Source organism: Notamacropus eugenii, chromosome 1 (assembly GCF_028372415.1).
Source record: "Notamacropus eugenii isolate mMacEug1 chromosome 1, mMacEug1.pri_v2, whole genome shotgun sequence".
NCBI lineage: Eukaryota > Metazoa > Chordata > Mammalia > Diprotodontia > Macropodidae > Notamacropus > Notamacropus eugenii.
The window spans coordinates 54772531-54796959 of record NC_092872.1 but is presented as its reverse complement, the minus strand read 5'-3'; the positions used below and the strand labels follow the sequence as shown (position 1 = coordinate 54796959).

At 36.8% G+C, this 24429-nt stretch overlaps 1 protein-coding gene across 3 annotated transcripts in view; it reads right to left on the bottom strand.

Moving 5' to 3' along the window:
• AXIN1 (axin 1) overlaps positions 1–24429 on the bottom strand; it is a 173180-nt gene that overhangs the window by 17485 nt on the left and 131266 nt on the right. For all 3 annotated transcript variants that reach the window (XM_072601887.1, XM_072601902.1, XM_072601895.1), the window contains 4 exons: positions 20609–20705; positions 15021–15158; positions 5463–6010; positions 1905–2081 (listed from right to left, as the gene is read on the bottom strand). In XM_072601887.1, the coding sequence (XP_072457988.1) occupies positions 1905–2081; positions 5463–6010; positions 15021–15158; positions 20609–20705 (960 nt within the window). The remainder of the gene's footprint in view (positions 1–1904; positions 2082–5462; positions 6011–15020; positions 15159–20608; positions 20706–24429) is intronic.

Sequence of the window (24429 nt, the reverse complement as noted above, 5' to 3'; positions counted from 1 at the left end):
GGTTACAGCTAATCATGGAGAGGGCCATTTTAACCTAAAACTAGGGTTGGAGCTGGAGTCTAGCAATAAAGGACTGAGTATTCCCAAAGGTTGGGGGCTAAGTATCAGCAGGACAACCTGAGGGAAACAGGTAGGAACTGTAAAAATAAGATGTGTTGTTATAACAGGCTGGACTAAATGACCAAACTGTGTATATGGAATTTACCTCCTTACATACATTTTACCTGGAGATTTCACCACACTGCATGATGACTCACTACAGGAGAGGGCTAAGCAAGTCAAAAGGAGCTAGGCTATAACTATTGCCAATGAATGCTAAAGCTGAGAGGGACTCAGTTCATTAAAGTTCATTCATTCTAAGGTATATTTTATAGACTAGGAAAATGAAGCCAAGGTTAAGCAGGTAGTTTTAAGGCTGCAAACTAAAGGGAACATCCCCTAATCCCTTGGGTAATGGCAGGGAAAGTGACCAGATGCTAAAACAGGGTACCCAGAGTGTTTGTCAGACTCTGATTCACTTTTGTCTTTTAAGTGATGATCAGGTGGCAAACTCCTGAAATACTTAGATCATTCTCAGATGAAGTCATTACCACCCCCAGAAATAAACATGTGAGAGCAGTACCACAGTGCTTGCTGGAAAATAGAAATGACCTAACAATAGGTCTTTTTCACTTTTAATTTTCCATATTCTTTCCAGGTTTGCTGGTTGTTGGGTTTGTCTAATATGGAGAAGAAGAGAGCATCTGAACTGAGGATACAACATTATGTGAATTAATCCTGATTTGAAGCTGGGGATATGGCATCAAGCTGGCAGGTACTGACTGATATTTACTCCAGGCTAATTATTATTAGTGCCCTTAAAAAAAAGTGTTTAGTGTTGCTTATCCTTCTCCCATGGTACCTTAAAAATCCTTGACTTGTGCCAATGACCACCACAAAGGTAAGGTACCACAGGAGGCAGTATGAGGCAGTAGCAAGAATCCTGGGTGCTGGTCTGGGTGTCAGAAGACCTGGATATTAGCTTTGGCTGTTACCTTTACTAAGTGTGTGATTCTGGATAAGTCATATGTAACCTTTTAGAGTTATTATGAGGAAAGAATTTTGCAAACCCTAAATAAAGCAGTATTGTCGGTGAAGCCTAGTATCCTAAAGTCAGGAGGAGGAGGGTTCAAGTTCCTTAAACTCTCACTACCATAGACAACTATGAGTTGATAAGTTGCAGTGAAGATGACAGAGTGAATCGATAGTTCCCTCACCTGGGAGTTAACTACACCAATGAGTCACAGGTTGAGTCCCCATTCCTAAATAAAGCACTACTGAAATGTGAAGAATTATTACTATACAGGATGTCAAAGAACAAGAATGCCCTTCATAGTGTAGGTGTCTTACCATTCACCTTAGAGGCTCAGCTGAGTCACAGTTTGTGTTAAATGCAGTGATGATGTCTGGCAGAAGGCCTGACCTGACACAATGTATCTGAATTAATATAATAATAGACAGTGTTCCTATTTTCAATGAGATGGTCTTTACTGATGAACTAGCTTCAATTCTTTCTTCTAGATCCTGTCTGTAATTTTATCCGCATGGCTACTCCTTTCACTGATACTGGTTACAACTTCTCTATAACTACATCACATAACGTGATCAAATTGGAGAGCAATCAAAAAGGAAGTCTTCAGAGCCCTCCTGTGCAGGAGGAGGCCTGGAGAAAGGAGGTGACCAGAAGCCCAGTTGCCTCCCCCTTGCTCTGCAGTAGGCCTTCTCTATCCCACTGCAACGCCCTTCTTCAGGTACACTTTCTAACTGTCCTTTTCTGGGGTTCACTCCTACCACAAAGGCTGAATTACTTTTACAACTAGTTAAAATAAATATTTTTACAGACTCTCCACCCCATAGTTCCTTACCCATGGTTTGTTTTTTTATGCCTGCTGATTTCCTTTTCTCCTTCTATTATCCACTGCATGATTTTCTGGTTCTTCTCCACATCTTCTGGAGAGCCAGGCATTTCATAGTTGGGACCCGCACTTTTCCCTGAATCAGCCTTCTTTGAATTTCTTTTTGAGAGCATACTGGTTTTGCCACTGAGAACAAAATTTTAAAGGTTAGTTTTTCCTCAGAATCACACAACCTGGAAAGGAGAACTCTCTTCTCTAGAATAACAGAAAAGTACCAATTCCTTATGTAAAAATGACTGTGGATGGGATAGTCATTGCATTCTGAGAGTGACCATTCAGTTTTTTTAGTTTTCATTTTTTTTAGGTTTTTTCTTTTAGTTTCCATTTTTAGAAGATTTTCCTAATGTACCAAAAATCTGATGCTATAGCGACTACCCACTTTTCCTGGTTTTGTTCTAGCAGGTAAGGTAGAACAAATTCCTGTTCCATATGACTAATTTCATCTTTATTTTATCTTTAAGGCACCATCCTTAGGGATATGAATTCTTCAACTAAAATGTATTAATGGCTTTCTACCATCATCTCTGCATGGCATCTTACTCACTTGGTAATATTTAATAAACATTTACATAGTAAATAGTATCCTGAATGAGAGAAGTATAGCCAGAAAAATGTTTTTCTGATAGATGAAAAAAAAAAACACTCCAAAAAACAAAAAACTGTTTTTTGTCTTTAAGTTAAATTGGGATGTTTTAGCCACCCTGACTTCAAATTTTTGCATGACTGATCATAGGGATCATGGAATCTGTTGTTTGTTTTATTCATTATCCTCAGAGAAAAAACGGGTGGGGAATATCACGTTTCCAGAAGGGTGACTTAAAGAAAGGTTTAGATACCGCTGCATTATATTGTAGTTGAAGATGACTATTAAACTGGGTTTGATGATAATGCCTTCCTGGAGACAGTGGCAAGGGAAAAGACAAACTTACGGAACATGTTCTTGCTTTATACTTATTCCTTAGGGGTTTTTAATTAGGGGGTCAGTGAATTAAAAAAAAAATTTCATATTTCAATAATTAGTTGTTGCCTTTCTAATCCTGTGAATTTTTATTTAAAAATTTATTATTTACTATCAAATTAAAAACTTATTATTAAAAAATTTATTTAAAAAATTCTGAGACAGGGTTCAAAGGCTTCAGACTGCTAACGGAGTTCACGAAACAAAACGGTTAAGGTGCCAGGAAAGCAATGACCTTCTAACTAAGCTTTGATTAAGTGTGATACATGGCCAGTCACACCTACCCTTCTTCAGTGGAACTGTGGCTTTTTTTTTTTTTTAATATTTGATATTAAGAGAGTTTATTCAGTTAGGTAACAGACTTTTTCTCATAGTACCCTGTAATTAAAATACAATAACAACGTCATATTTTATTTTTTAAAACAATGTTTTATCCTTCAGAAATCCCATTTAAATAATGGCAGAGTGAAAGGCAGCATCACATAGGGGACCAGAAGGCCAGCCTTAGAATCAGGAGTCCTATCTCTGATATTCACTAGCTGGCTGACCATGAAAACAGCCCCCTATTCTCTCAATGCCTCAGTTTACCCTAAGAAAATAACATACAGATGAATTGCTAGATCTATATCAGTGGCAGTTTTTATGCCAGAGAATTCCATGCCCCTCATCTATGCTCCATAGGTGAAATCATGATGACCAAAAAAGTGTCTTACTTGAAATTCAGTGAGGATGACTTTATGCTAGATTTTTTGTTATCTTTGGTGCTACACTTCACAGTTTTGTTTCGCAACAATTAGCTAACCAGGCAATATCCCTGTGAAATCCATGTACTTTCAGTTAAAGACTATGTATATCTAAACACAGAAGAGGAAACCATAGCATAGTCACACTAGAAACAGCTGATTTTCATCCTAGTAAATCCTAGTCAGAGAAACCTTTGATTTTTCAACAAAGTATTACAAAGGAGGTAATGTCAGACAGCCAACAGTGGGCCTTTTTTCTCATTTTGATGACTTTTTATCATGATAGGTTTTTTTTTGTTTTTTTGTTTTTTAATTTTTAAGACAGTTTATAACAGATAAAGCAATTCCAACTTTTGGTCAGGTGACACTTCTTTTTAAAGCATTCACAATATGGACCACAAAAGACATTTTTTTTTTTAAACCTTAACCAACTGAGACACAAATAATATTTATGATGCTAACTTCACAAGCTCTTGACCTAATTGTCTCCACAGTATTACTAAGAATTAAAGGATCCTAACTTATTGTTGTTCATCTAAAGTCCTGTGCTTAATAGCTTAATTTTAGACAACCTCGGATGTTCCCCTAACCATAATCTATAACTGAATAGATCTGGTATTAAGCTTACAAACCTTTTGACTATAGGAAATTGCCTCTAACAGTAAGGACGTTGCAGGGATACAATATCTCCCCAACTTCATGTCAATTCCAGGCAGGATTAGATTATCCACTTGCATTCAATCAGGCTTAAAGTCTGCCAGGTGCCAGTGGGGAAACTGAGTCAGGAGAATCCCACCTCAGCCCATGCTGAGTAGCCGTTCTCCCACTCTTCCCTTGAGATCACCTATGTGAACTGTGGCCTTTCAAGGTTATATAAAAGAAATACAGGAAACCCAGCTTTCATTCTGGGTGGATATCCAGCACTTTAGGAGAAATGAAAGCTATAATGTGCTTAGCAGTTGTGAAATAACTACTTTATCTGAATGCTCAACTGTAAATATCATGTTGATTTTCTCTAAATATGTACACAGATACCCTGCTGGCAGAGCAGGCATTTGGGTCTGAATGAGCAGGAGGGAGAGGAAATATGGGTAGCAACATGGAAGTTAAGTCATCTGCTGCTCAGTCAAGGTTAAGTGACCTCTGAAGAAATACCCAGTTCTACAGATAATGAAGAGATGGGATTCTCATTGGTTTTCTGGCTCCTAGCTTTGCTGTTTTTAAATTTTTGAGCAAATTTCTAATTTCTGTTCCATTCTGTATGCCACCATAGAGTTTTACCCCATCCCTCATGCTTAATGGCTGAACTCAGACTGAGAAAGAAAGAGGGAGCATAGATGTCTACTGTGAAGGCTATTTGTTACAGAGGGAGCTGTTAAGGTCTTGAGTTGGATCCACTTCCCCTGAGTACTGTGAACTCAATGGTTCTCAGTAATGAACTCCCTGGTTTTGTTTTGTTTTTTTAAGATAATGATCCAGAAAAAATATTCCGAGATTCATTCCCTTTGTTAGAGTGATTGGTCTCTGTGGGTTAAATATCATTTGAAAAATGCAGGGTTTCAATTTAGAAATACTTTCAAAATTCACAGATGACAATTTCACATGTGACTTACTCTTCTACAAAAGACAGTCTCACATTCCTCTTTTCCAAAATCTTTCTTCTTGATTCTACCTAATGCAGGCACAGCTACAGAGATGAGGTACAACAACTAATATAATTAACACAAGGGGGTCTGGTTTCAAACCTGCCAACTCAAGTCAAAAACTCAAGTTTTTCATTGTCCACTCGTTCTCTAGGACACTTACCTGTAGCCCAATCCATCCACTGGATTTGAAGTTAGCCCCATGTTTTCACTGTAGTTTCGAGATTTGGTTGCATAGTTATGTGACTCTGAATTCCAAGTAAAGCTGTTCTGAACCCTCTGAGTGGCTTCTGCCTCAATCTGCTCTTTTGGTTTCATCACACTGTGGTGATGAATATGGTGGTAGACATGTTTATGATGGTATAAATTAGCTGCATCTAGTTTCATTCCTGATTTTGTACTGTGTTTGCTATGCCCAGGTGGTCCTGAACCCAATGTCCCTGGAATCTTAGCTGCATGACCATTGTCCGGGGAGCGTGGCTTTGGGGAATGGTGGCCAGGTCCTGGGGACTGGCAACCTGGTGTCTTCATGACCCTCTGTACATGCTCATCAAGGATGCTCTCAGGATTTTCCTCGTGGACATCTCGGATCCCAGTGCAGCCCATATCTGCATAACGAGGAGGGAAATGGTGCAAGGTCTGCGCAGAAGGCAGCTTGTGATTAACTACTGAAGGACCAGAAGAGATGTTTGCATCCTCACCTTCTTCTTCCTATTAGGAAGGAGAAAACAGTGCAACTTAAGCAATTCATTTCAAGTTCATTTTTGTTTCATTAGAACATCAAACCAAAAGAAAAATAGGAAGAGGAGGGCTTACTTAACAGATTGCTTAATTTTTCTGAAGGTACTTCTCCTAAAACCAAACAAAGTTTCTATAACGTTTTCTGATATGTTAATGCTGAGGTTGACTGCTGAAGTTGTCACAGCACAGGTGGTATAATGGCATGAGGAAAGAAGAAATGGAGCATTTCAAAGACAGTGCCACACTACCAAGAAAATTAGCATGTGCCCAATGTGCACAGGGAAAGTTAATCTCTGGATATGTCTCTCCTCTATTACTAGGCTGTTGAGTATCTGAGGGAGTTCACATTGAATGGGGAGTACTAAGGGTGGTGGCGAACACGTGTGCCCAGGAACCAGTACTCTTGGCCTTGTAAGAACAGCAGCGAAAAGGAAGAATGAAGGAAAAAAGATGATATATGTAACTTTATTGTAATATTTATTATTTACAAATATATAACTTTATTATTAATAAAGAAAATTTTGCAAGCCACAGATTGTCTAAATCATATCGGCAAAGATATCTGCCTTAAAAAAAAAATAACTACTTATAATTTTCCTAATTTGACTGTAAAAAAAGTTTTTTGTAAATTACTGTACTTCAACAAAAATGATGACAATTATTCATGGTGTTCTACAAAGTCTTGGTGAAATTTTAAGCAACTTAAGCTTAATTCTGATTATAAATTCTGAGCTGCCTATGAGATTATGAAAGTTATAATCACTTCATTTTAAACTATTAAAGCTTAAAACCGCACTAAGACCTCTGGGACATGCTGTATAGGACTCTGAATTCTTGAAATATGAGTAGATTCTCATGGCATGGGCAGAAACCATATCTATTTTATATTCTGTACTTTTACAGAGACTGGCAGTTCAGTAACCATAGATTAAATAGTCAGTGTGTAATATATTGAGGAATGTACGAAGGAAAATAAAACAAAGTCCAGTAAAAGAGGTGAAACAGAAATAAGAGTTATAACATACAATAGAACATAACTACATAAGAGAGGTAACAAAGTGCTGCGAGTGTCCCACCTCGGTGGTGACGGTAGAATAAGAAAAGGGAAGGCATCATTTGAAGCAGGGTCTTTAAGGAGGGGCAAGGTTTTAACAGAAAGGGCGTGGTGAAAGAAGAGCAATAACAGCTGCCACTTACATAGCACTTTAAAGTCTGCAAAGTTTTGTTAAATATATTATTTCATTTGAGCTACATAATAACCTTGTGATAAGGGGCACTACAGGTATTATTATTATTATCCACATTTTACAAATGAGAAAACAGGCTCAGAGACATGAAGGGTCTTATCTATGGTCACGCAGCTAGCAGGTATCAGAAAGACAACTTGAATCCAGGGCTTTCTTCCTCCAAGTCCAGCACTCTACCTACAACGGCACATGGATGCTCAAAGAAAAATCTGTCTAACGTATTGTCGATGAATGCTTGATGATCATCAATTGTATAAGGGACTGGGAGTTAAGGGGGAATAAAACACCATCTAGTGGTCATAGTGAAAAAGAGAACCATACAATAAAAAAAAATGAATCTGTAGTTCTGACAAGGCATAACAATATTTCCCCTTCCCCAAATCTCCTTTCTCTTCCACTTTAAATGAGCAACAGCTATATTTTCAATTTCATAAATATTTATATTTATGTGCCAAACCTGATAATACTAAGAAAACATACTACTACAAATGTACAAAGATCTGTGATTCTTTTGCTCATTGATCATAAATTGATTATAAATTCAAAGCTGAGAGATATTTGAGTTAATCAAGGCCAATTGTCTTAGTATCATATCTGAGATAAGTTCAAACCTAGTATGACTCCAAGGCCAGGGCTCTATCCCTCACATCACCTGCCTCTCAACTCTACCAACCAATGTAGACAGTAACTCCTCTATAACTTACTTCATGACAGTCTCATTTCATTTTAATCTTGAATGTGAGGTACTAACTTGGACTAAGTCAGATCTGCCCTACAACTCAACAGATGGTTTTCAAAACTAGTAATCAGGGTTGACAAAATAATTACCGTGTAGCTAACTAGTGATGAAGTTCTGGTCAGTCCTTGGACAACAGCGTCACTGAAACCTTATTGCAACTTGATAGGACCTACTAGACTTTGGAACAATAAGTATCTAATCGGGGCTTCACGAACCAGGAAACTATGGTGGGACAGTAGCCCTTAATTAAGATCCTTTCCTGATCACTAGAAGCAATTCAAAAGAGTAACAGTCAAAGGATAAGTTCTATAACCTTGTAGTCCCATAAATGGATACTCAAACACAGTCAGAATCTTTGGACTGAATTTCTTTTACCAAACTTTCTTAACAGTTTTTCTTCATGGTTCCTCACAAGAATTTTGAATCACAGAATTTAAGATATTTGAGACTTCTCTATTTTTTTCAGACACCTCTATTTGATGCATCTATCTCCTTGCTGAAGCACAGAGAGGCTATTGTACCCATGCATATTATTTGTTTCTTTTGCAAAGAATTTTCAAGAAAATATATTTATTCATCACAGTGCTACAGAGAGATATAACAGTGTACACCTTTAAATAAAGTTTTGAGAAAAATTGTTGACTTGAAAAATTCATGAGACAACTTTAATTTAGGACAGGAATTAAGATTCTATTGTGTCAAATACAAATTTCTGCTTTCCACAACTATGTTCCTATATTTTCTTTCCAAAGGGGAAAAACATGCTCTTAATCATTTATTAAATGATAAATGCACTAAAATTGGAGACACAACTTCTCATAGAGAATTGAACGTTGACCACTAGGTGGGGCATAACTGTCACATTATCAAAGTTCTTATTGTGAGAATTTAGTATTTTGGATTTCATTTTTTAGAATTCTTTCAATAAACATGTTAAATATGAGCAAGGATGTTCTCCTGGGCACTACGGAACATTAAAAAAATAAGAAATGGTTCTTAACTACTTTAGTTTCATAAATTGTTATATACAATCTGTAAAACATTTTCCTCAAAAATTGTTGAGAAATCAGGAAAAAAGACTTTTTTTTTGTGCACAGTTGGTGCTACCCTGTATCTTGGTTTGCTTTTCACTATTCATTTAATTATTCATGAAACTAAAAGCACTTACAAGTATCCTGTCATATAATATCTTAGTTGTGCTAACTACTTCCTTCATGGAATTATTATAATTCTATGACTGTCTGGCTATTTCATTTATCATACGTGGAGGCAATTCACTTTTGTCCTTTCCTACTAGCCATATTTAACCATGTTTAGAATGGACTCCTGGCTCAGAAAAATGCTGCAGCCATCCTAACTTGAAAAAAAATATAGGCAGTGAGGGAAGGGGGAAGCTAGTAACAGTATGATGAAAAAAAGAAATAGGAGGGACATGAAGCATTTATAAAATATATCAAAGAGAACAGAAAGTTGTTTTGGGAGGAAATAACATTTTGAAAATTTATATAACTTTTCATGGAAACTACAATTCTATTAATGTGGCCTAAGTTTCATTAGATTTTTAACCAAAAAAAGTGGGGTTTTGGGGGTATTAATATAATGCCTGAAATAAACAGATTATCTTAGAGAATGCTGGCAATAAGAAAGAAATAGAAAGTACACTTCTGACTTCAACAACTTTGTAATTTAGATGTGGAAGAAAAACACTCTCGAGAATCGTTGTTTGTCCTTCATTCTCTAAGAGGACCATGACATCAGGGAGGTGATGCCATGACTTGTAAGTAAATTGGATTTAAGTAAGGGAGGGCTGTGCAAAGTCACCAGCCTCACTCTCTCCTCCAGAGAGCAAGTTAAAGAGTAGTAAAACTAATCAGGAACTGCTTCTTGGAAGAAATCAGTATGAGACTGCATCAGGAACAAGGGACAAAGGCTACTTCAAGTCATACTGACCAGTGGGGAGCAATGACAGCGAGGTTCTAAACCTGAATAGCTATAATATTAAAGAAAGGATTCATACTTCAGGTAGGTACCATACTAAACAGTCCTTTAAGGTTCTTTCTGCTTCTAGGATTCTATGGAGCAGAAAAGGATATAAATTAGGTATAGTTAAGGGATCTCTTTTCCTTTGAATTTTACAGAAAGCTCATGAAATATTTGGGAGTTGCAAATTTTGTCATAAAATGCTTAAAGAGAATGATAGATGGCTTCTGAATGATGCCAAGACAGATCTGAAAACCATGAAAGTAGAGTAGAAAGTACCTGCAATCTAGAATACAACATGTAAAATAATTCCAAAAAGATGGAACACTTAAGCAGCTGAAAACAAACAGAAGAGATCTGCTATTATAACATACAACTCTAACTCTTTCTGTGAGTAAATTTCCCAGCATCGAGAGCCCAATTTCAGCAGCTAAGTATTATTTTGGGCAGCCAGGTGGTACACTAGTATAGTGTATAATAGAGCACTAGTCTTGGAATCAGGAAGACTGAATTTTTCCTGAATTTAAATTTGGCTTCAGACACTGACTAGCTGTGTGACCCTGAGGAAAAGAAGTCAGTTAACCCTATTTGCCTCAAGTTCCTCATTTGTAAAAATGAGCTGAAGAAGAAAATGGCAACCACTGCAGTATCTTTGCCAAGAAAACTCCAAATAGGGTCTGAAAGAGTTGGACATAACTAAAACGAATGAACAATATTTTAGATTCACGAAGAATAGTCTTTGAATAAACAGGAAAATAAAACATGTATAATGATACCTATGTAATACCTATAATAAAGACAAAGTATCTTTTCATCAATTGACAATTCATGATAGGGAGAAAGGTTTCGAAATACCTAAAATTATACGTATCAGTGAGATTCTGTTTGCTCCCTCTGCTCCATCAAATGAGATTAAAAAGAGGAAAATACAAGAACTGGAAGGATTAGATACAAGATGATGCTATATACTTTTGGCTGACAGATGATGCCATTAAACAAAGCTGAACCCTAAAGGTATTCAGGAAAATTTTTCCAAGATTTTTTTTTTTTTTTACTGACTGTCAATAAAACAGTCTATCTAGGTTAAGAGAAAGGCTCTTGTGATATAGGCACTTCACTGAGGAGACAATCAATGACATCAGGAAAGGGTTTGTCAGTTAGCTATATTCCCTGTCCCAGGGATTTGGTACATAAAAATCAAAACTTCATGAATTTAGTACCTATATACCATTCCTGACAAAAGCAGATCAGACACTAGCTGCTAAATGCCATCTCAGAGATGTGATTATATCTGAAGAGTCAAATGCTTCTAGGTTCTGTACATCCACTGCATCCCTTCTGTTCAATGCCTTCAACCCCTTCTCACTGATCCCCTATGGCCTGAGACACATCAGAAATTAAGGAGAAGAGATATTCCATGTAATACTCAATAATTCTATATAATACCACTTGTCCAATCACCATTTTGCACTATCCTCACCAATAATGGATCATCATTTCATGAAGATATCACAGGAATGTGTGGAACAACAGCCTCCTCTCGGCAAAACATGGCTAGTTCTGCTTGTAAATATGAATGTATGTTTCAGATGTGTTAATGTTTATATTAAGGGAAAATCACGTGACAACCTAAATCATGTGACAAGTTTACCTGTAAGGGCTGGAAGTTTGAAAGAAGCAAGGATGAAAAACGAAGCCCTTTGGAGAAACTGGGGTCAGTTTAACTGACTGATGCAAGGTTGAAGACAGCTCTTGAAAAGACTCAGAATCATGGAGCAGTTGTGAAGGCATATAGGTGGCACAGTACCAAAACTGCTAGCCTTGCAGCTGAACACTGAGCTCAAAACCCATATATTATTCTGGGCAAATCATTTAGCTGCTCACAGCCCCAGTTTACCCAGCTCTAAAATAGGGATAATGAGTACACATATGGGGCAGAACCAAGAAGCAGAACAGAGGCAGAAACTCAGCCAAGTTCTCCTAACATTCCCCTATAAATATATTAAAATAATGCCTCAAATTACATTTTGGAGTATAAGAGTCAAGAAAAGGTCAGGGTAAGACATTTTTCCAGGTTAAACAACTTAGGAGGCCAGAAGAAGAGGTCTATGACACAGGGGTGGGGACTGGTCTAGACAAAAAACAGTAGCAACAGATCCTGGAGGTGGTGCCAGTGGTAGCAGCAGCTTCAGGAGCTCTCAGCCCAGATATGGTAAAGGCCAGAAAGACTTTACAGGGAACCTCTTGGCTTGCACTGGGTACAGGACCAGAAGCAGTTTGGCAACTCCATTTCTTATACTCATTTCTAGAGTAGAGAGGAGCACTTGTGGCTGCAAAGGAAGGGGTCTTTCCTGGGTAAAGACCAAAGTACAGACCAGAAGAGCACAGTTCACATTTCTCCCTGGATCACACCATCTTGGAGAAATTAAAAACTTACAGACTCCTAGAACTGGCTGTGAAAAAAGCAGCATGAAAAAGCTTGGGAAAGTGCCCCCTACCCTCCCACATAGGTGACATAGGTGAGAACAGCACAACTTTAACATACAGTTCAAAGTAAAGAAACAGGCTGTAAAAAAGAGCAAACAAGAGAAAAGGACTTGACCATAAAAAGATACAATGACAAGGAAGATCAAGACACAAACTTCAAAGAAAACACCAACATGAAAATAGGTATAAGAAAAGCCTTAAGAATTCTTAGAAAAGCTGAAGTAACTGCAATCAATCAAGTAAGAATGGCAGAAGAAAAATTGAGAAAAACAAATGAGAGCTAAGCAAGAAAATTATGAAAAGAGAATTAACAGCTTGGTAAAAGCAGCACAAAAAATACTGAAGAAAATAACACCCTAAAAACCAGAATTGTTCATATGGTAAAAGAAACCCAAAAATTAACTTAATAATTCCCTAAAAATTAAAATTGGGCAAGTAGAAGCTAATGACCCCATGAGACAGCAAAAAACAATAAAACAAAGTCAAAAGAATGAAAAAAATAGAAGAAAATGTGAAGTATCTTATTGGAAAATAACTGACCTGGAACTAGACTGAAGAGAGACAATTTAAGAATTAGTAGACTACCCAAAAATCACAATCAAAAAAAGAGCCTACATTCATCTTTTGTATTAACTTAGTTATGTTGATGAATACAAAGATCCAAGACAATTCCGAAGGAGTCAGGATAAAAATGCTGTTCACCTCCAGAGAAAGAACTGATGAACTGAGTGAAAATCAGAGAATAATTCTTTCACTTTACTTTTGGGGGCAACATGACTGATGCAGAAATGCTTTGTACGACTTTCCAGGTATAAATGATACCATACTGCTTGTCCTCTCAATGGAAAAGAGGAAGGGCTAGAGGAAGAGAGAGAATTGGGAACTTGGTATTTTTTTAAAAAAATGAATGCTCAAAACAAACAAATAAATAGATAATAGATTAAAAAACAAAACAAGGGAACATGTACCTCACAGTCTTGTCCTGAAGAACAAATGAGATACCAAATGCAAAGCATTTTGCAAACCTTAAAATACGACATAAATGCTAGCTAGTATTAAGAGACTTTTCTTGGGGCAGACAAAAAGGGCTTAGAAAAAGGAGATACGATAAGATGCTGGGTGAAATAATACAGAGGAAGGATAAAAACTATTGTGTTATGAATTAAGGGAGCTAACAAAAGAGTATTTTCTATCTAGAACTGGAAAGCTGAATCTGATGTCCAGTAAGAAAAGACAATAGCAACAACAAAAATCATCCTATAACATCTAACATCTATCAAGGGGCAGCTAGGTGGTGCAGTGGATAGAGCACCAATGCAGGAGTCAGGAGGACCTGAGTTCAAATCTCACCTCAGACACTTGACACTCACTAGCTGTATGACCTTGGGCAAGTCACTTAATCCCAATTGCCTCATCCTGGGTCATCTCCAGTCATCCTGATGATTATCTGGTCACTGGATTCAGATGGCTCTGGAGGAGAAGTGAGGCTGGTGACCTGCACAGCCCTCCCTCCCTCAGAACAAAGTTAAGTGCAAGTCATGTCATGATTTCTCTGATGGCAGGGTCTTCTTTGGCAACGAAGGATGAACACACACAACACATATCAAGCACTTTATGACTTATAAAGTACTTTGTCTATTATCTCATTTGATCCTCACAGCAACTCTGGGAGGCAGGTGCTAGTTTTATTCCCATTTTACAGAAGAGGAATCTGAGGCACAGAGAGGTTATAAAACTTGCCCCGGGTCACACAGGATTTGAAATCAGTTCTTCCTGACTCCTTCCTCTATACACTATGCCATCTAGCTGCTCATAGAGCATAGGTTCTTACCCTGGGGTGGGGGATATAAACTTATGTTTTTGTTTTTAATATTTTGATAACTTTATCTATGAATTGACTTCCTTTGTAAGTATTTTATTTTATGCATTTAGAAACATTATTTGGAGGTGTTCATAGGCTTCACCAGACTGCCAAAGGGTTTCAAGACAAAAACAAAGTTAAGATGCTCTGATATACAGCATTCAAATTCACAATTTTTTTTCCACAACAATCATAAAAGTAGGTAGTGAAGAATGATTACCCTCATTTTACAAATAAGGAAACTGAGGCTTAGAGGATTTATAATACTTTAAGACTGATTTTCAAACTTGACCATGTGTTCAGGGATAATGGACTACACTGGCTGATGGAAGATCTGGGTTAGAATCATCAAGACTAACATATTTAGTTATATTAAGCTAATTTAAGTAATAATAATAATCATAAGATCTTTTAACTATCATTTTTACCTAACTTTTTATCTGACATGTTCATCTTTTTCACGCCACAAAACTGGAAAATGTCTACACCTGAACCAGCTTCCTGAGCTTATGCTGTGCTCAGGACTCACAGCGCAGGAGTTCCTCAGGGGTAGGCTCTATAGAGAAGGATTTCTGGTGGTAGTTGATCATTAGCAGAACAGAAAAGTTTTCCAACTTGTTGGTTGGTTAGTCTAGCACATTCAGTGAGATATGCCAGTCTACTCACTGCTCGGACACGTTTTAGACGCTCCTCTAATTTCTCCTCTGCTTCCCGTGTCCGCTGGACAGCCTCCAAGCGATTGATAAGTTCTGCTGCAAACTTTTGTGGTTCAACACGGATTTCCTTTGGCATTCGGTAAGTGCGCTAGAAGGTAAGAAGATAAATTGACCACAGTTTAAATTTTATATACCATCCCACTTACTGATCCATCACCCTTCTGTCAGGTGCTCTCTTTCTTTTCTTTGCTAAATTTCCTTGTTGTAAAGTAAGTTAGACAAGATGATCTCTGAAGTTCTTTCCACCTCAAAGTAATATGACTCTCACCTTCTATTCGTAAAGCCACTCATAAATTTCTTTTCTGTAACAAACCCCCGTTCAGTTCAAAATAGCAAACTACCTTGGTTATAGAAGACAAATGGATCAACAGTTTCAGAAATGATATCTAATGGTTTGAAGGATAGGCAACAATAAGAATGTTAGTGTCCCATCAGAACAATAATGGGTCAAGAGTAAAAATTAACTGCTGTTACACTATCAAATAAGGTATGCTGGGATATTAGCATGTAAACATGACATGTAAACTAATGAAACCTTATGGTTATGAATGGTCTGCAGTGGGCAAAGAACAAAGCAAAAGGGATTTTGTATTAAAATTTCACGTGTAATATGAAACAATGGAGCATGAGTGTGATACAGGAAACGCAAGGTATCTTGGTTTTAGGCCAAAGAAGAGAGCTAAGTGGCTAAAGTTTTTGTTCCTAACTCTTGTTTTCAGCAATTTTGCTGCATTTTTGCAACTGTGCTAGTGGTGTAAGACAGGTTGAGTACACTTGTAGCAGCTGCTCCTTTAAAAAACAAACAGTCAATAGTTAGGCTAGAAGGTACCTTTGAGGTCCCTCCACTCTACGACTTTGCGACAAAAATGGAGTAATTTGCTTCTGAATCAAGTAAAAAGTTTTGTGGTAAATTAGGATGTTAATCATTAATTAATTAATTGAGCAAATTTGTTGTATTACTGTCTCTTTAAGAAAGATGCAGTCTGCATTACCTCCAGAGAAAATTCCCTCTAAGGTGCTTGCCAGTATTTCTCAAGGAAAAAGCAAAAGTATCTGATCCAAGGCAGTACAAGAATAATGTTTTGTAACCCGAAGAAGCTCGCAGGGAGATTGCAGAACTGTGGCCTCCTACAGATGCTGTTCTAGATCTTTGACTCTGTTACTTGACTTCAAGCTCCTCCCACTGTTTCTGAGCCAGACAATTCTGATTCTGAATTCCTTATGCCACCTTACAGGGAAAAATCTAACACAACTCAAGTCTAGTGAGAATTATGCATCCCCCTACTCCCACCCCATCTGCTTGCTAGAGAAATATCAAGTTGAGAACAGTTTGCCAAACAGCAGCAACATTTATTTTTTCAATTACAGGATCAAATGAGATATTTGTAAAGCACTTAGCACGGTGCCAAGCACAATGCAGGCTTGTGGAAGAAATGCTTATTACTTTTTATTTCCCCCTCCTATGTACATCCATGTCTTCAATTTAATAAATTTCAATTACAGCTGCCACAGAACAAACGTATAGAAATGAAGACCCATATTTCCTATCTGCTTTAAAAGAAGAGTAAGACAAAGGCATCATTTAGCTTCCCAGAACTCAAATCTACCTCTATTCAATGTATTCTGAATAGTGTAATAACTGCTTAACCCCCTCTCTCCTCCTGTACACTTCTCTTCTTTGGTTCTCCTCCTCCTGTCTGACTACATCTTCTAAGTCTCCTTTGCCGGCTAATCAACCATATCATATTTTCTCCATATGTCTTACATTTTACCCTTTTCTCTCTATTCATACTGAGACACCTTAGTACAGGGCCTTCATCATTTACTCCATATATCATTTTAACAGTCTCCTAATGGGTCTTTTCAACTCAAGTGTCCCCACTCTATTCCATTCTAAACAATTTCCCAATGTGATTTTCCTTAAGTACAGAACTAACTAGGTCATTCTCCCTATTAAATAAAGTCCAGTGACTTCCCACTGACTCTAAGATCACATATAAACTCATCTGTTTAGTTTTTAAAGAACTTCACAATCTAACCATACTAACCCCTCCTCTCTTTTACTCATACATAACAATTCTGTCTCTGCACATTTTTCATTGTTCAGCCCCCAGGCCTAGAATGTAGGCCTTTCTTTCAATATGTGGTTATAAAATAATCTATATGAAGTCTTTTCTGATTGTCCCAATTGCTAGTGCCCTCCCTCCCAAATTAATTTATACTTAAATACTTTGTACTGATTCTTTCTATATTCTGTATACATTTAAACAGTATCTCCAGGATAATATTGGATTCTTTCTAATTAGCAAAGAAATATAAAACATTCATCAGCAGAGACAGCTTACCTCCCCTGAGGGGTGCAAAATAAGTATCCTTTACAACTCAAACAAGGCAGAATAAGTCCAAGATCACAAAGATAAAAATCACACTTCTAGAGAAAGCAGGAAAAAAAAAAACAACTCACCCAACTCTTGATTACTGAAATCTTTCTTTTGGGGGTGGGGGAGTGGGAAGGGAAGGAAAGGGTAAGTAGCAGTACTTGTTTCACAGTTCTATTTGATTTGGAGCAAAAGGGGATATTAGAGACCAATAAGTCTAATAACTTTTTTATAGATAAGGAAAACAATGCCAATAGTTGTGAAATAACTTGCCTATGGTCACAAAAGTAACAGCTATTCTCTGATTCCAAATGTTTTGCTCTTTGCCCAGTACTACTATATCATTTTACAATTTACAAATTCTTTAGAATCAGATGCTATGTTGCTATTAAATATTCAAAAGAAGATAGATAGGACAAGATTTCTGCCTTTAAAAAGCTTACACTTTAAGGCAGCATATATGTGATCATATTTTATCTTCCCTATACAAATAACTTCCACAGTATTGCGTTTTAACATGTATTATCTTACTTGATCTTTCAACAACCTTCTAAGGCAGATGGGCCAGGAATTATTTCCAGCTCATAGATGAAAAAGCTAAGGTCCATGGAGGCAGAATCCCTCATTTCTTTGTCATCACATGAGGCATGGAGCCAAGGGCCTTCTGATTTCAGGTCCTGAGTTTTTTCTGCTACACCACCTCTCTTTTCTCCTTGTTTGATGACTGGATTGAGCAGGAAGATGAGGGATATTTAGCGAAGAAATAATGTTCACGAGACTCTCCTATTTTACAGTGGTATGATATTCATTTGCATTTATTTACTGTCTACAGAGATTCTACCCTTGAATCTGGGATATATTTCCTACGAGGCTTGTCTAACAAATTTTAACTTCTTTATGCAGCTGCTAATACTTAGAATACAGCACATTTTGATGAATTTAGCCAAATTCCTTAATTATTTCCCTAAGATTTTTCATCATGTTATGTGCTGCTTTTACGTAGAGCATGCAGGCACTGATTTTTTTGTAAAGTAAGGTCAACCTCATTTTCCATGAGACTGACCTTTAACCACTTTGTTTTTCAGTTGGATTTTTACAGCTTTTGTTTCCCTGCCCCTGTTAAGACCTAGTATATGTGCAGCACACAGCTGTTGCTCTCATACTAAAAGAGCAGAGCACATAAACAGAGTTCTATCTTGTGATCATACATGTGGGATATGAAGGGAGAGCTGCTATGTATCCATAGGTCACACAAAAACATCAAGAAAAAAAGATGCTATGTTGAAAAGTCTTTGGTATCCATAAGATAAACTCCTTAGACAATTTTTAAAAAAAAGTCTGAAGTAGTGCAACAGCATAAAAATGATTAACTAAGCTAAAATATTGTGAAGAGATTTAAGATTTTTTTATGAGGAAACACCAATTCCAGTCCTTTTTAGTCATAAGTTTATTAACACAAAAATATGGAGAAAAAAGAGAGCTATTGAGGCAAGTTAGCCTGCTGTAACTATTGCAAAAGCAGATCTGTTTTCAGGAATTTCGAGTCTTTTACTATAACTTTACAATTATGAGCAAAATACTTACTTTTTGCTAAGTACAAGTCTACACTTTAAATCAAATCTATCTCCATAGCTGGGCTGACATGAAGTGTCAAAATAATAGAGGATTATTCTAGTCTAAGGAGACAGAATAAATTTACTTCTGATATAATAAAAGAAAAGAAATTTAAGCAATCCTTATGAAACAGTTACGTAAAGACCAAGAGCACTTTCCAGTGTGCTGGTACAGAAGATGTTTCAGCTCTGTAAGTAATGGCAATGATGACAGCAGGGAATTCAAGCCTCCTCATGGCTCTTTCTTGGTGATAACCAGAACCCCTACCCCTTCAAAGTTACTATGTAACACAAAGGGAAACTAATTCTTTCATAAGTATCCACTGGAACAGTGGCTTAATTCAACTCAACAGAATTATTTGTGGGTGGAAAATAGTTAAAACAGAGCTCACTACACATCTTTCATGTTGAAATTTCAGAATTTGTAACCTATAGTTCAGTGAAGACCTGTCAGTACCATGATCAACAGAAAACTACTATTATTTTTATCTACAAGGTGAAGCTGCTGCCAGCCTTTGAAGTCACAGAATATTTACGTGGTGGCTCCCACTGTTCAGCAACATTTCATCTCTAACAAAGCAATGATTATGGTAAAAAATGGAACTAAGAGGAATAAAAAGGCACCTAGCCAGCCTTTTTCACAGCACCCACAAAGTGAAAGCAACTGAGTTAAGTAAGGCTGAGCAACTAGGGCTAGCAATGCTAGTTTCCACAACCAGAGCTCTACACATAATTGGATAATCAAAGCAATGTAGGCCTTTTTGAATATCGAAAAAGACAATCTAATTTACAGGCAAAACAAAGTTTTTAAAATCTTAAAATGAGGGTGATTCTACTGAAACTTTATTTATAAATAGGCAGGAAAGGAAAAGATGAATAGCCTTTTTTCTGAAGGAGGCAAATGGAAAGTCTTAATTATCTATGCTAGAGTTCAGCTATTCAAAGAAAAAGAAATCTTCCTTATTTTCATCTGAGTTCTAAATGGGACCTGTAGGACTTTTCATTCCAGGTTTCAGGAATGAGAAAATTTAATCTGGTTAACACAGATGTTACCACCAAGCTATAAGCTTAAACTGAAACAGTGATTTCTTATAGTGCAGACAGGCAGAGTTCACTAGAATTCTAGATATCTCTCTGTTAAAGTAAGGGTCTATCAATATGGTGGATAAAGTCAACACAGCTTACCTGGAGTAAGGGTAAATGGTGTGGCGTGAGGAGTGTCAAAGAAAACAACTGGCTACATGATGGATTTTAAATGGTTTGAAAACCGAGGGGTAGGGGAAGAATAAGAACTGGGACACTGTTTTTGGAAATTTGCTTTATAGGATAACTTGATTTTAAGTTTAAGAGCTGGCAGGGTCTTTAGAAATCACCTATGGTCCAATGCTTCATTTTATAAAGAAACTCAAGGTCAGTGAGGTTAAGACTTGCCTAAGGTCACAAAGGTAGTAAAACTGGCATAGCTAGAATCTGAAGCCAGGTTCTCTGGCTCCAAATCTAAAATTTTTACCACCACACTGCATTTCACAAAAAATCCTGCTACTTACAGGAATGTGAGGTAGTGGTACCCGTCCATTGGCTTTGACACTTTCCTGCATCTCCCTTCGATGTTGCTTTCGGGTTCTGTAAGGTGGTACTCCATCTCTATTGGGAGGAAGCATAAATCCATTAACTCAAATTGGAAATGAAATCAAACGAAATATACTGGAATTGATTCCTAGATACTGATCCATGGCCAACAGCACAGATATATGATGTTTAAAATGGTTCCAGCAATGATTCAATTGGAAATAATTTGATCCTTTAGATTAAATAAACATAGAAAAAAATATAGTGGTGGAATAAGGACTAGATGTGTGATTTCATTGATGCAGGGAACTCTCAGATGAGGAAATTCTCTCTCCCAATGCAGGTTGGCACTGATTATGCATCTTACAGTCTTACAGAATTGCTGAGCACATTAAGAGATAAAATGAATTGCCTAGGGTCACATAGTCACTCTTTCAGAAGTAGATGAAAAACACAAAATACTACTTTTCATTGTCAAGGAAAAAGCAATTGTACACAATCACAAATCTTAGACTTGAAAAGAATCTCAGAGGTCATCTACTTTGACCTATCCTTAAACAAGAATCTGCTCTCTAGCGTATCTGCCAAGTGGTTATACAACCTTTGCTTGAAGACCTCTGTAACCCACTCACTATATTCCAAGGAAAGCCTTTGGATAGCTGTAATCATTAGGAATTTTTTTCTCTAGGTCAACTAAAATCTGCTCCTCTGAAACTTCCACTCATTTTTTCTGATTCTGATTTATACAGCAAAGAAGAACAAATCTAATCCCTTTAACACATACAAATCCTTCAAATATTTGTCCCTCCCAAATATTGGTTTTTCTATGAACAACAATTCTCTGTTCCTTTAACCTACCTGGCAAGATCTTGAAGTTCCTTCACCATTTTGATCATTCTCCTTCAGTTTATCAAGGTTCTACCTAAAATGTGGTATGCAGTACTGAACAAAATATTCCAGATGTGCGCTTGGTGCCATACTATGGTATAGTGGGGCTATCACAATCCTGGACACCCTAACTCTCCTAACACAGTATAACATAGGATTAAATTTTCTGGTGATTACATCACACTGTTGACTCATATTGACCATTGTAGCCTGACCAAAGCCATAAAGATCTTTTAAAATCAAGCTGTCATCTATTTATGTTTTTCCATCATTTACTCAGGAAGCTGATTTTTTGAACCATCTCTACCCCTCCTTACTCTTTTTTCCTCTTTTTAAGTAATTATTTGTTATAAGGGATGGCTCTTAGGGAGGGGAAAGGAAAACAGGTGAACCACAATTATGTTAAAAGATATATTAAACATATTTTTAAAATTTTCATTTCAGTAGATTTGGCCCAATATTGTAATGTCTGTCTCTCCTCTCTCTCTCTCTGTTAAATATACATAAATATATACACATATACACACATATAACTGAATGAACTAGTTATTACTCCTAGTTTTATGACATCTGAAAATCTGATTAACACACAATCTATTATTCCTTTACTCACATCACTGATAAAAGTGTTATAGTCACTATGCTGACACATAGTCAAGCATGGATTTTTGTGTCATCCCATTAGACACTTCGTACTTTTTAGGTCCAACCACTCAGCCAATTTGAAATTTGCCACCATATAGCCCATATCTTTCCATCTTGTCCATAAGAAAAATATGAGTTTTTCCAAACTCTTCAATAAAATCTAAGTAAACTATGTCTATAGCATTTTCCTCATCTATTAGTAGATTAGCTCTGTCAAAAAAGAAAATGAAATTGGTCTGGTATCAGTAACCCTGATGAAATTATCCCGGCACTTTGTGCGTGTCACTTTCTTTTCTAGAATATGGGGTTCTATATCTAGAGTTGGAAGTGGCATTAGAGATTAATTAGCCTAACCATTTCATTATATACACGAGGAAATGGAGGTCCAGAAAGATTAAGTGACTTGTTCAAGGTCACACAGCAAGAGCAAGTGCCAGAATTTGAACCTCAGTCCTGTGGTTTCAAGTTCAGTGCTCTTTCCATTGCACTATAATTAAATCTTTTAATAACATGCTCCAAAATTTTGATAGAAATTCAAGTCAATAGAGCACTCTATTCTCTACAGGTTGATAACACTCTCCAAAGCTTGCAGACTTAACTTCACTTTTGAAAATTAGGACATATGTCACTTCTAGTCTTATGATACTTTTCCTGATAACACTGAACTTTCCTTTGAAAAAGGTTTTAAAACTCCATCTTAATTGTATTGACATATTTTCTTTATTTGACAATAATTTCTGAAAATATTCTTCCTTCCCTTACTGAATGAGTCATCCCCTGAATCAAAAATTTAAAAAGAGAACAAAGCAGTTTGATAAAACTAACCATTGTGCCCAAACTTTCTTTTTAAATATCCTTTTAGTTTTGAGTATCTTCACCTTTTTTTCTTAACAGCAGAATTTCTCCCAGTATTCCTCCTCCTCCTAGAGAGCTATTCCATATGAAAAATACAGGATGTAACAAAAGTCTTAGTGTATTTTTAAGCTCTAATACCTTAAAAAGCACCAACTTTAATAATACCTTAAAACTGTACTAAAACTTTTGAGATACTATTTTCTTTTTAAAAAAATCAGTCAAACTGGTCAATACATAGAAAAAGTGCAAAAATATATGCAACATTCCACATTTGTGGATTTCCTACAATTGCCAAAGTCTGGGGTGGAACTGTCATCTTGAAACTCTTCTTGGGGCCATGCTTTTCTTTACAATTTTGTACCATTCAGTTTTTTTAGATTAATTTATTTTTCAGTTTTCTATAATCACTTACATAAGTCTTAGATTTTCTCCCCCTCTCTAACTCCCCCCTCCCCCAGATGGCATGTGGTAATCTTATATGGTTTCTATACATACATTCTTATTAAGAACACTTTTACATTAGTTATATTGCATTGAGGAATTAAAATGAATGGGGAAAACCATAAGAAAAAAACAAACCAAAACAAAACATAATCAAAGAGAAAATATTCTGCATTCCAATTCCATAGTTCTTTCTCTGGATGTGAATGGCATTTTGTCTCAAGAGTCCTTTGGGAATGTTTTAGGTCTCTGTATTGCTGTGAAGGGTTAAGTCTACCAGAAAAATTCCTTGCACATTATGGTTGTTACAGTGTGCAATGTTGTTCTGGTTCTGCTCATTTTACTCAGCATCAGTTCATATAAGTCCTTCCAGGACTCTCTGAAGTCTTCCTGTTCATTATTTCTTATAGCACAATAGTATTCCATTACATTTATATACCACAACTTGTTCAGCCACTCCCCAACTGCTGGGAATCCCTTTGATTTCCAGTTTTTGGCCACCACAAAGAGAGCTGCTATAAATATTTTTGTACATGTGGGACCTTTCCCCATTTTTACAATCTCTTTGGGATATAGTCCTAGAAGCGATATTGCTGGGTCAAAAGTTTTATACATTTTTGTAGCTCTTTCGGCATAGTTTCAAATTGCTCTCCAGAATGGTTGGGTCAGCTTACAGCTCCACCAACAATGAATTAGTGTTCCAATTCTCCCACATCTTCTCCAACATTTACCGTTTTGTCATGTCAGTCATTCTGATAGGGGTGATGATCATTTACTTTTGATTGTTTTGTGATTGTTCTTTCTGTTTGAGCTGCCTTTCCTATTTTTGTTTTCTTCAGTACCCTTTTCCACATCCTTTATATACATTTGGGACTTGTGATGCTCTCTGTTCAAATCTTCAGGATCCTGATATTAGACTTTGATGACTCCGTTGTATCAAAAAGAGTTTGCAGATCTTTCCATTTATTGT